The 14,233-nt window shown below is 35.8% G+C and overlaps 1 protein-coding gene across 1 annotated transcript; it reads right to left on the bottom strand.

The window, feature by feature from the left end:
* Window positions 1–12,398: 12,398 nt before the first annotated feature.
* On the bottom strand, window positions 12,399–13,334 carry LOC308259692 (olfactory receptor 4A47-like; the record flags this gene model as incomplete). The annotated part of the gene is made up of 1 exon (XM_080690882.1): window positions 12,399–13,334. The coding sequence occupies one exon, from the start codon at window positions 13,332–13,334 to the stop codon at window positions 12,399–12,401; it is 936 nt and encodes a 311-aa protein (XP_080547008.1).
* Between the last annotated feature and the right edge of the window lie 899 nt (window positions 13,335–14,233).

The following is a 14,233-nucleotide window of genomic DNA, read 5'->3' as shown; positions in this document are numbered from 1 at the left end:
TGTCATCATCCCTGTACTCATATTTCCCATTCTAATAATGACACCAGGCATGGGATCCATCCTCATAAACTTACTTTGACTTTTATTACTTATGTAATAACCTATCACTAAGTGAAGTCAAGTTCTGAGTTTTCATAATCAATGTGTAAATCTGGGGTTGGGGTTATGGGACACAATTAATGACCAATAACTATTACTCTCAGATATCCTGCCAGTAGCAGAAACCTCCTTTAATGTTTTGAATCCCTTCATTTACTAAACTACAAATTTTAAAGCATCCTAACCTCTCTGTCTTCAACACTAACTCTTCCTTAATTTTCAAACTGCTACCTACAACTATTTATCTAATATCTTCAATTAGACATCTAATTAGTATTAATAAAAGTAATTTTAACTTTTCATTATAAATATTTTTCTTCCTAAGTTATCTAACTAATATAAAGGTACCTCTTTATGTCTTATTTAATTGTTCAGGAAAATTCTGACAGTGCTCTACATTTTGATTTCTGTTGTGTTACTTCTTCACACATTTATTAAGTCCTCTTAATGTTCCCTGTATAATACATTGAAAATCTGATCATTACCACTACACTCTCTTACACCCTTTGTCTTCTTGAATACCTCTGCCATATCTACCTAATTTCATATTTGTCATTTACAAACTGCTTTCCTAAAGCAGCCCAAATGATCCTTGTATACCTTGTGCAGATTTCAAACCCCTATATGAGATGCATTTGGCATGCTCAATAAAATCCATTCTCCCTACCTTGGCCTATAAAGATCTAAATGACTGGGATTCAATCATCCTGCCCAAATTCACCTCTTTCAGTTCTCTGTGTTCATCTGTTCAGCCTTTTTTTGTACTCCTCAAGTCTACAAATGTTTTTCCATCTTCTTGGTTCCTTTAACTCTCTGGTCAATTATAATTTATGAGACCAGAAGCAGATATCACAATTTAAAATAATGACAATATTGCGCAAAAGTATATAGCATCTTTGAATTGTAATCCTTCAGTCAAGCAACATGCATTTGCAGAGCATTTCAATCACAGAGGGTGAACTTCCAGGCATCCTAGAGTGTTCACTAAGAGCTTAGGTTTAGGTCTACACCAGGGGTTGTGTCCTTAGAGGACATAAAACTTGGTGCTGACTAAGGAATTGTCTTTTCACCAGGATCCTATGAAGAATAACACTTGGTGGTACAGCATAGTTGCTAACCTGCTACAGCATCTCATGCAGATCTTAAGAATGCTCGATGAGGGGACCCGCAAAGGTGTAGATCCCCCATGATGTATGTTTAGCATTTCCTTCTTCAAAAAATTATTTTAGGATTATTTGGATCAATATGTATAATTGGAATTTTATGTATAAGCATTATAACTAAAACTGATGGGCAGCGGCTTGTGAGAGACTCGGGCAGCAAAGATTTTTTTCCCAAGGATAAAGTTTGGGCCAAAGATTAAGTTTGGGCCAATGTATAAGATTAAGTTCAAGTCAGCCTTGCAAAGTGAGACAAAGCATACTTTCTATGATTATTTAAATGTCTGGCACCCTGCTCTGAACTCTGTAAAAAAAAAAAAAAAAAAAAAAAAAAAAAAAAAAAAAAAAAAAAAACTTTTCCTGTCCTTGGAGTTCCTGCTTACATGGCTATGCCTTTGCTTTCTCTCAAAAAAGAAAATATAAAAATTGTAACAAATCCTGAATAAAGAAGAGAAGTTTGAACCTGGTGCCCTGTGACAGATCTCTCATTCAACCTCGGCTCTCCTCTCACCAACACACGAACCTCGACTCTTGCTAGGTCTGGACCCCAACACTAACCAGTTTTTCTAATTTAAGTATATTCATGATACAATCATATACAAACTGATCATCAATTATTCACTCTACAAAAGTTTCTTCAACATTTATTTTTTTATTTTTTTTATATCCACATAACTTTTATTCTAGTATGCTGTTATAATTGTTATATTTTATTATTAGTTATTGTTATTCATCTTTTACTGTGCATAATTTATAAATGAAACTTAATCACATATGCATATATATGAATAGTCAACATTTAAATTTATACAAAGTCAAACAGTATATTTTCCTATACAATTCACACATTTGTAAAGCCTGTTTTCCACTACCAACTATTGCAGTCTTACCTTTGAAAGCAAGTCTACAATTGAAGGAGAACTCTTTATCTCACTTATAAAGAGTTAGAAATCTTCTTCCAGACAATATGCACACTGATGATAAACACTGTATTATTCCTGGAGGATAAAAGTTTGAAATTATGCATCTATATGCATTTTCTTTGGAGTCTTATATACTTTTCATAAAGCCATTACTGACTTTGTAGATCAATTTCAAATAAATTCCATGATGATAATCTAAACATTAATCATTTTTAAGATTAGAACAATTTATCAAAAATGTATCAAAACATAAAGAAGTTGTCTATGTAAGAAAATGGTATCTAACCATTTTAATAAGGAAAGTTTTCCATCTACCTTTTTTTCTATTAACTTGTATAAAAAACAACTACTATTCATCTTTTCATCTCATTATAACTTGTGTAGGTGTGGCCAAACACTTGTCATAGAGATTAGGAGAGGGCATTCTTGTCCCTTGTGTAGATCCTCCTTTAAGCATGATAAAGTATCTTCTGAAATAATTATGTCAATTACTAAGAGAAAAAAAACTCTTATATCTGGCAGAGACAAAGATACATAAAGATTTTACACTATGAAAACACATTAATCATGGAATACAACAACTGGAATATGTCCAAAACAGATGATTCCTTAATTACACTCACTGGGATTTTCCTTAAATTTTCAAAGGAAGATCCGTATGTAAAGATACATTATATCAAACACATAACTGAGATCAGGAAAATGCAACAAGAGAAAAATATTTTCAGAAACATTATGGGAAAATTGCCAATAAATAATAACACTAATAGCCCAGTTAATGTGTACCAATGGAGATGAGTTGATCACTCATTTATCTATTTAGCCTGAACAAATTTAATTTTCCTAATTAATATGCCATTTTCTCTGCTTATTAGTATGGTATTAGATATATCTTTAAAATATGTAGCTGTAGTTCCTGGTTATCTGTTTATTTTGATTCTTTTTATCCTTTTATGCGTTAATTATAATTATATATAATATTAAAGTTCCAACTGATACAAATATACATGCACAAAGCACTTGGTGTGTTTCTCTCTAGATTCCTCCTGCCCTTCTATATGTTAGTGAGATTGGTAGTGACACCTTAACAAATCATCATAGCATTGTTGGAATTGTTTTCTTTACCAATTCTACTGTAAATGCCTGTTAGAGCCATGACTTAGTCAACTTTTTCACCGTTAATCTAAAACAACTGGCCACACAACTTATTGGAAGGAAGATTTATTTTTTAACAGTTTTAGTGAGGCCAGAACCTGGGGAGCTCAGGCTGTGGTGGTAGGAAGCAGATTCTTGGAGAAAGTAAGAGTTCTGCTCTTACACCATGGAGGCCAGAAGCAAGAGCGAACAAACAAGCCAGGGAATTCAATGACAAAAGCACAGCCCTAGTAAGCCTGGTCCCTCCCCTCCCCTACGTAATTTTGCAGCAGGAACAGGAGGCGGAACCCAGGAGGCAGAATCCTGTAAGCAGAGAGATCAGGAGACTCCAGGTGCCTTGAGACTCCAAACATCGCGAGACAGACTCCAGAGGTCGCAAGACTACTGATGTCGCAAGAGAATCGACATGCCTATAAGACATCGGTGCCTCCAATCCACCACGTGACTCAGCCGGCTGATCAGGACTGCGCAACTCTCCAGACATGTGGCCTGTTGGTCTCTTCCCCCACGGCTGCTGACTCCCCGGAGGGTGCCAGGTTGGGTCCGAATAAAGCAGCCATCTCTGATAACCTGGCGGGTGTTTTTACTTCCCTCCTAAGCTCCCAAACTCTATTTTCACCCTTTCAAGCCCCAAAGTCACACCCCCAGGGACTTACCTTTTCTATCCACAATCCATATGCCTAATTTAACACCCAATAAAGCCATTAAAAAAATTGTATCTACTGATGAGATTAAAACCCTCATATCTTAATTATATCAACTCTGACCATTAATACACATGCTCATAAGGGAGCATTCTATATCAAACCATAACATTTCACCCCTGGTGCCCGAAGAGCTCATGCCCATATCAGAATGCACAATGCATTTAACACATCACCAAGAGTTCCTCAAATTTAACAGTTCCAACATTTCTCAAAATCTCAAAATCCAGATGGAAGTGGTGGCACACACTTGTAATCTCAGTACTTTAGAGTACTGAGACAAGAGAATTGCAGGTTCACTATCAGCCTCAGCTAAATTAGTGAGGTCCTCTGCAACTGAGTGAGACCCTGTTTCAAAATATAAAATAAAAAACAGGGAATGGAGCCGGGCATGGTGGTGCACACTTGTAACCCCAGTACTTAGGAGGCTGAGACAGGAGGATCGTGCAGGTTCAAAGCCAGCCTCAGCTATCTCATGAGGCTCTTAACAACTTAGTGAGACCCTGTTTCCAAACAAAATATAAAAATAGTCTGGGAGTATAGCCCAGAGAGAGAAGGCCCCTGAGTTTCATCCCTAGTACCACCAAAAAACAAAAACAAAAAAAAATAGGGTTAGAGAAAGGGATAGTTTGAGGTAGAATGCCTCTGGGTTTAATTCCCAATACCCCAAAATAAAAAGTCCCAAAATTCAGTTTCAGACTAAAGGTAAACTCTTGCCTATGAGACCCTGTAAAACAAAAAGCAAATTTCATACATTCAAAGGTAGACATTTGCATTCCAAAAGTGAAAATCTAGGCCATAGAGATTGCATGGAAAAAAATAAGAATAGAAATCCAGCAGGGCAATCATTGGGTCCTGGAGCTCCATTTCTGGCATCTGGGCTACATGGGGGTGAGATTCAATCCACTCCTGTGGCCTGGTTGATTGAAATTGGCAAGGTACTTTCCCTTCCAGTCTGGCTCTATGGCTTGGGGCTTGCAGCCTTTCCTCATGGTCATTCCAAGTTTCTGTCATTTCTGAGTCTCAGGGGGAAGAAGAGAAAGGAGGTCATGCAAACTTGTTTCATCCTCACAGCTTCACAAATTGCTCCATGTGTACCTGTTTTCAGTTATGCTGACCCTACCACACATTGTCTGGCCTAAAAGGCCTTCATTTGAAATCTAGAGGAGGACTCCATGACCTGATTTTTCTAACAAAGCCAGCATTAAATAAGCAAGGTAGCCACACACTTTTCAAACATAGTTGCTGGTTGGCTGCTTTAATCATGGCCTCCACTGGATTTGTCTTAATCCTCAATACTGTTGGGATTGTCTCAATCCAGGTTGCTACCACCAGTACTTTTGAATCATAGCTATACAACATGTCCGATACCCATGGTTCCACACTTGAGATTGAACTGCCCCAATCACATTCCTTGCTTCGTTTCTTTGCAAAACATTAAACCTCCCTTCAGCCATCTTATTTTCTTTCAATTTCCCTCTGGGCCCAAGATTTATACATGCTTTTCTGGCCAACTGTAAACCTATAGTCTCTTTTCTTTGCTTTCCACTCCTGAAATTTGGATTATAATTTACTGAATACAGACATCAAAATACATAATGTAGTTTGAAAGCATTGCTGTTTTGATGTTTCCTGTGTTGGCTAAAATATAAAAAAATAAGTCTAACATCTTTAAATTTAGCCTCATACAAAGTTTCAGGACACAAGAAAAATAACAAGTAACTTATTTGCCAGAATATAACATGTGTGCTCTCCACTCTATGTTGCCTATGTACTTCTATTTGTCCTCTGAAAACTCCTGTGCACAATTTCTACCCTCCACCTTTCTATCAGCATTCTGCCCTTTCTAACTTCCTCTCATAAACCAGTCACAAAGACTCACAAAACATGTGACCAGACTTAGATATTGCGGTGACCCCACTCATGGTACCAATTTCTGTCTCAATCAACATTTTTATTGTTTTAATCAAAACAACTGACCACACATCTTAGAGGAAGGAAGATGTATTTGCTCACAGTTTTTGGAGATTTGGAGGTTCAGTCTATGTGAGGCTGGAGTCTGTGGAACTCAGAACCTATGGTGGGAAGCAATGAGGAGGAATGTGTAAGGCTCTGCTCCTTACACACCACGGAGGCCGGAAACAATGGGTGAGCAAGCAAGCATGCAGATGCAAAACCAAAAGCACAGTACCTAAGGCCACACACCCAGAGACCCACCTTCTTCAGCCACTATTCCAGCCTATAATACCACCCAGTAAATCCATTAGAACGAATTCATTACAATATATACATTGAAGACCATGGGTTTATCTATTGATGAGATTGCAACCCTCATGAATTATATCAACTCTGAATATTAATATAAGACCTACCAGAACTTCCTATAATTAATCATAAGGGGCAATTTGGTTTATAGTATTCTTTTTTTTTTTTTTTTGCAGGTCTGGGGATAGAACCCAGGGGCATTCTAACTCCAAGCTATACCCCCTGCCCCATTTTTTATTCTTTATTTTGAAACACAGTCTCACTGAATTGCAAAGGACCTCACCAAATAGCTGAGGCTGGCTGTGAACTGCGATCCTCCTGTCTCAGCCTCCCAAATGCTGGGATTACAAGCATGCACCACCATGCCCAGCTTATAGTATTCTTTAACTCTGGGGAGTTTGTCTGAATGACAAATCTAATAAGGTATTCTGAAGTCTCCCAATATTCTTTTATTGGGGCATATCTAGGTCTTAATACCAAGGCTGGTCTGAAATCTCTGATCATCCTGTCTCAATTTACCAAGAATTAGGATTATAGGCATGCACCATCATGAGCAGCTAACCATTTTATTTTTTGAGAGAAAACGATAGTGGAATATAATGTTGAATAGCCAGAGTCGGTTACAAATTAATAAGTATATATTAAGTTGATCTGGGATATGGAATAAAAATTAAGAAAAACATAAAGAAAGATAAAAGGACAGAAGACAAATATGATGTGGGAAGGATATGTGAAAGAAATTAATAGAAAGTAATATCAAGAGGGACTGGGACTTAAAGAGAATAAAAAGCAGACAGTTGGGATGATCTCATTAAATAAAAAAAAATACCAAGGAATTCAATATAACTAAAACAACACAAGTTGTGGGGGAACAACAGTCCATTAATATCAAACTGTTTATGTAATTTTTATCATAAAAGTGATCACTACTCTTCTTTCCTCGAGGAAGAAAACCTTTATGGTGCAAATGGAAGTTCTGACCTCTCAGTAAGTGGCTATTACCCTCTTCTTTTCTCCCCCTAACCTCCTCTGGGATGTGCTATTCAGTTTTCAAATTGTAGCCAAACTTTGTAACCACATTGACCAGCAGAATTGTATCTCTCATACAGGACTTTCTGACAGTCTGCTGATGAGAGGTATTTGAGATTGTCAGTTAATTCTCCATTAGCCGTCAGTTCTCTCTCTGAATCAGATTCCAGGCCCTGCCCGCCTCCCTTCCCACACCCAATGAAGAATGTCAATTCTAAATGAGTGATTGCTTTGATAGTATAATCCTTCTGTGAGGGGTAGAGGGTGGGGGTGGGGGATCCTGAGGATCAGACCCAGGGCCTTGCACATGCTGGGCAAAAAGTCTACCACTGAGATCTATAATTTCCTCTTAGTACTACTCTTTCTTTATCCCATAAGTATGGAGTGGGTTTTTTTCATGTGTTGCAAGAAATTTTTAAATTTCTCTTTTAGTTTCTTCATTTAAACATTGGTTTTTCAGAAGCATGTTGTTTTTATTTTCTGTTTTCCTTTCTGTACAAAGTGTTGAATCCAGGGGCATCCAATCTCCAAGCTATACCACCAGCCCTTTTTATTTTTTATTTGGAAACAGGTTCTTATTAAATTTCTGAGTGTCTCACTAAGTTGCTGAGGCTGGCTATCATCCTGTCTCAGCCTCGCAAATACTAGGAAGAACATGTTGTTTAATTTCTAGTCACTTGCACAATATCCACAATTCTGCCTGCTTCAACTTCTAATTTTATTTTTGAAGTCAATATATACACACACACACACACACACACACACACACACACACACACACATATATGTGTGTGTGTGATTTTTATTTATTTTAATTTATTGAGATTTGGGTTGTAGCCTAACATATGATCTATCTGAAAAATGTTCTGTGTGCTGCTGAGAAGATATACTTTGCATCTGTTTTATAAAATGTACAGTGAAGATCTGTTAGGTACAATTAGTCAATAATGTCACTTAAGTCTGATGGAGCTTTGTGGATTTGCTGCCTACATAATCTGTGCACTGATAAAAGTGGACTTTTGAAGTCCTTGCCTGTTTCTATATTGGAGTTTATCTCTTCTTGTAACCTAGCATTTGCTTTATATATTTAGGTAATCAGAAGTGGGATACATACATGTTTTCAATTATTATATCCTCTTGCTGAGTTGAATATTTAAAATTTAATTTCAGCTGGGCATGGGTCATGGTGGCGCACACTTACAATCCCCACACTTGGAAGGCGGAGACAGGAGGATCGTGCAGTTCTGAAGCCAGCCTTGCTGGCTTAAGAGACCTTTTCCAATATATTTATATATATACATGCATACATACATACATACATACACATATATGTATATGTATGTGTATATATATTTATATATATATATATATATAGGTATGTATGTATGTATATGCGTGTCTGGAAGTGTAGCCCAGAGGTAGAAGGGTTTCCAGGAACCCCAGTACCACCAAAAAAAAATTTTTAATTTCAAATACTTTGAATTTCTTTAAAGTGTTGTGCCTTAAATCTGTTTGTTTGTTGGTGTGGAGGTATGTATATTGATTTTTGTCTGTTTTTGGTTCTGAGGCTTGAGGGGCATTAACCTCCAAGCTAAACATCCATCTCCATTTTGTTTTTATTTCAGAACAGGATCTCCCTAAGTTCCTGAGGGCCTTGCTCAAATGGTAAAATGCCAATAGGCTACATAGATTATTTAATAGTATTATTTCAATGTTTACTTCTGGATTTTGCTTACTGTCCTGTGGTTACTCAATAAATTTTTGATGTTTTAAAGATGCATAGAAGTCTCAAGATTAATTACCATAACCTACTATTAGCTTATTTACTATTAAGTAATACTATTAACTTACTATTAATCCTTTCAGAAAACCTTAGGTAAATCTATACATATACATGACAAAGAGAAATGCAGGCAGAAAGATAGTGATATTCACCTGTGTCTATAATGAATAAGGATTTGCATGTATATTTTTACACAGAGATACAAGAACAAGAGTAAAGAAAGTAAAAAGCAAATGTGGAAAAGTGTGCACTCCTGGGTGACCTGTGTGAAGACTATTCAGAAATTCTCACCACTTTTATCTGAGTCTATAATCATATCAGACTTAAAATGTTTTTAAACAAAATTATACATAAAAATACAACTACAAATGAAGCAAAAATAAAAGAATCAATGAATATTATTTGCTCAGTATATACAAATAGTTCTGAAGGCTTGGTCAACATTTTCACATGGTAGTATCACCTGTGCCTGAGCACAGGCCATACTGTGGGAACTTGGTTTCTGGCATGGATACCTCTCAAAGTGATGATTCTGCACAAGATTCTTAATATCTATAAGCTTTTGTTTGTACAACTACAAAATGGCTCCAATAAGAGTACTTAACTCAAAAACTAAGAGTACAATGTTATGTAAGTAAACATATGTGCATGCTTAGAACAATTCCTGAAAAATGATAAGCATTTTAAGAATGGTGAGCATAATTTTTATTCATAAAATTTCCAACGAATGCATCATCCCAATGCTACTTAAAATTTGAGAAAATAAATAATTTTAAACAGTAATTCTATAAGACATTTACTCAACAATTATTTATTGTGTCCAACACTATCACATGCACTGAGGATTTAGCAGTGACCTCATACTCTTGTAGAGAAAACAAGCAATAGAAAATTTAAAGTAAAATATATACCATTAGCTGGTCAAAAGCGCTAATGTTTATCAGTTAATGAAACACTAAGTGTGACAGAGAAACAAGAAATGGTTCAGGGTGGATTATTTTTCTTGTTTTGGTTTGGTTTTTCTTGTATATATACTGCAGACTGAGCCTAGGTGCATTCTAACTTTGAATTACTACAGATCAATTCTTTTTTTTACTTTTCATCTTAAAACCATGTCTCATGAAATTTCAAAAAAAATCAACTAAGTTGCTAGGCTCACTTTGTTTTTTTTTATTTTTTTATTATTTTTTATTATTTTTAATTAATGTATGTATGTATGTATGTATGTATGTATGTATGTATTTATTTATTTATTTATTTTTGGTGGTACTGGGTTTCCTGGAAACCCTTCTACCTCCGGGCTACACTCCCAGACCTATTTTTATACTTTTTTTTATTTGGAAACAGGGTCTCTTAAGCCAACGTGGCTGGCTTAGAACCTGTGCAATCCTCGTCTCTGCCTCCCAAGTGCGGGGATTACAAGAGTGCACCACCTCACCTGGCCTGCTAGGCTCACTTTGAATGTGGGATCCTTCTGTCTCAAAATCCCAAACACAGGACTACAAGCCTGTGCCACCATTCACTGCAAAGTGAATTTTTAAATGTGATCAGATTAAGTTAAGTATATAAAATTAAAAATGTTACACATATGAAAATCAATGATAATTTAACTTAAAATAATCAATGTGTAAATCCTTTGAAAGAATCATTAGAATCTAGCATTATAAGAAAACTATACAACATAACCTCAGCAAAGTTCATATCAAGATGCAAGGTAATCCAGTACATTAAAATCATATAACTTATCATATCAATAGACAAGATTGAAATTACTTAATCATTTAAATACCTGCAAATATACATCACCACTATTTCATGTTATGCTGAATGTAGCAGCCAATCCAATTCAACAATTGAAGTAATTATCAGTGTTAGAATTTGGAACAAAAGAAATGCCAGATAGGGAAAATGGCAGAAGTACATACCTGGAAAACTAGAAAAAAAATAATTCCTAAATTTGAAAACAAACCACATATGAGCCCAACCTTTACCAAGTTGGTGGTGTCACAACAAAGCAAAATGGACATCCTAAGCTGAAACATAATAACTTAACAGTGAGTCTCAAATAGAGTATAATTTACAGGCAAAAAAAAGCAAAGAAATGGTAAATTGCATTGAAGAATAGCATATTTTAGAAGTAGCATAAGCATTGTTTTGGAGAATTTTGTGGGTTTTTTTTTATTTTTACAGCTCTATTCATGTATAATTGAAAATTAAGTCATACATGTTTCAGGTGTACAACAATGTGTTTTGATACATGTTTACATTATTAAGTGACCAAAGCAATTAAGCAAATTAATACATCTTATACCTCATATGATTGTAATTGTAATTTTCTTTCATTGATATGTTGGTGGTGAGAACACTTGAGATCTACATTCTTATCAAATGTCAATTATACAATACAGTACTAACTATAGCTACCATGTTGTACCTTAAACACCAGAAATCATTTGAGCTGTATAATAAAACTTTGTATTTTTGATCAACATTTCCAGTTTTCCCCTATTCTCCAAGCAACAACTACCAGAATTCTCTGCTTCTGGAAGTGTGGCTTAAATTTAAAATATGAATTATATCATGTAGCATTGGTGTTACTGTGTCTATCCTACACCATAAGGCATAAAGTTCTCCAGATTTGTTCCTGTTTAACACAAACAGTAGGATTTCTTATTTGAGGAATCTTAGAATTCCAGTACAGTGCATGTATCTGAAATTAACAAAACTGCAAAACTCTGATGAGGAATAGATAGAAGATTTCATCTATAGCTTTGCTATTTTGTGTGGTTCTATTTTAATATTATCTATTTTGCTTCTCATTTGTTATCTTAAAAATTAAAACTATTACACTAAAAATTATATATGTAATGCAAATGAAGTCAGAGTTTATAAATCATTAAATGTTCACAACTATAATAAAAAGAATTAATATAAAAGAAGACTAAAAATGAAACAAAGAATGGCAATGTAATTAATAAAAATAAATTTAGACAAAAAACATCAGTATAATTCTATAAAAATTTCATTTTTAATTTACTACATTTAATTTGTTGATTTTCTAACATATGTCTATTACAACTCTCTAGGTGTAGTAATAAACAAGACATAATGGTGTTTACATTACAGCAGAGAACTGTATTAATGTCTCCAATCTAATCTACAGTTCTTAAATCATACTTACCAAAAATGACTTGAATTTATCATCAGGTTAAGAAAGATTTATGAGTCCTAAGGAGAGAACTTCATAGTGAAATTAATCAGCCCATGGTGGACAGCTCATTTATTTACTAGCTAACATACGTTTTCTTTTCCAGAGTCTCTTCATGGCATTTGTCATCTCTGAGTTTCTCAGAGTGTAGATGAAGGGGTTCAGCATGGGGGTTATGACTGTATAAAACACACTCAGTGATTTGTCAACAGGAAAAGTCTTAGCTGGTCTCACATACATGAAAATACAGGGAACAAAGAAGCAGAAAACTACAGTAATGTGAGAACCACAGGTGGAGAGAGCTTTGCGCCTCCCTTCCTGACTTAGATTCTTTAGAGAACGCAAGATGACCCCATACGAAACGAGTAAGACCAGAAACACAGGCAAGCAGATCAGCCCTCCATTGGCCAACACCAAGAAGCCAACGACATAGGTGTCAGTACAGGCTAGTTTCAATAAGGGGTACATGTCACACATGAAGTGGTCAATGACATTGGGGCCACAGAATGGGAGCCGATAAATAGTGATGAGTTGAACTGAGTGCAAAAACCCTCCCACCCAGGCCACAACCAGCAGCACAACACACACCCACTGCCTCATGATAACTGTATAATGCAGGGGTTTACAGATGGCCACATAGCGGTCATAGGCCATCGCCAGGAGAAGAATGATCTCTGCTCCACCGAAAAGGTGTTCTGTAAACAGCTGAGTCATACAGAACTTGAAGGACACTATGGTTTCACCCAAAAGCAAGTTGGCAATCAATTTGGGGGTAATGGCTGATGAATAAATGATATCCACAAATGATAAGTTAGCGAGAAAGAAGTACATTGGTGAGTCCAGGGTCTTGCTGAGAGTTACAGTCACAACAATGAGCAGGTTTCCTGTGATGGTCAAAATGTAGACAAGCAAGAAAAAAACAAAAAGTACTTTTTGCTCCTTTGGGTTCTGTGTGAGACCCAAGAGGACGAAGTAAGTCACATTGTTCTCATTGTTCCTTTGTTCCATCTATTCTTTTATTGGTGCTGATTTCAGATATTAAAGCTGTTTACCTACAAAACAATACTGAATCCTTAGGAGTATTATAATTTTAATCTTTATACATTTCATCTTCGTGTGTGTGTGTGTGTGTGTGTGTGTGTGTGTGTGTGTGTGTGTGAAGCTACCTATGGTAGATATCTAGATTACTATGTGGAATGAAAGTTTCTGCCCTAAATGATTTTATACCTAACAATGGGGTCTGGTATTTGAAGAGCAATTAGATAAATGTGATGGTGGATATAATTACAGATTCCAGCTATGGAGTCAAAGCACTGATATTTCTAAACAAACTGGAATCTGGGAAGACATCTAACAGGAAGCAATATTTTAGATGAGTTTAAATGAGATGTGATAATAAGAGGGAATAAGAAAGGAATTTCAGGATAAGATATACTATGTATAAACTTCCAAAGGTATAATACTCAAGACCCACTTAGTGTAATTTCCACATTCAGAATGAGTAAAATAAGTGACTAATGAAGACTATAGACCTGAGCTCACTATTATTTGCTACTTCAGATACACTAAATAATGATTCCTTTCCTCTACTTTTTACTTGTACCTCACATCCACTGGGGACCTCAACCACAAGCATCTTAGCATTCCTGTTTCTACAGTCATTGTATTTATGATGATGCATGGGGTTCTCTAGGACAATAGATGCTTCCTTTATAGCTCTCCTCTTTCCTTCCTGGAAATAATCACTTTCCCAGGTTCATATTTCTTCCCACTTTCTCTTCAAGGCAATCTACATTCTTCCTATTATGAATTCAGCATTTTCCCATTACCTCATCTCATAGTCACTTCATATATATATATATACACACACACAATTATACACACACACACACACACACACACACACA

The sequence above is a fragment of the Muscardinus avellanarius genome, assembly GCF_963383645.1.
Source record: "Muscardinus avellanarius genome assembly, chromosome: 1".
NCBI classification, from domain to species: Eukaryota; Metazoa; Chordata; class Mammalia; order Rodentia; family Gliridae; genus Muscardinus; species Muscardinus avellanarius.
This window is presented reverse-complemented; position numbering and strand designations above follow the sequence as displayed.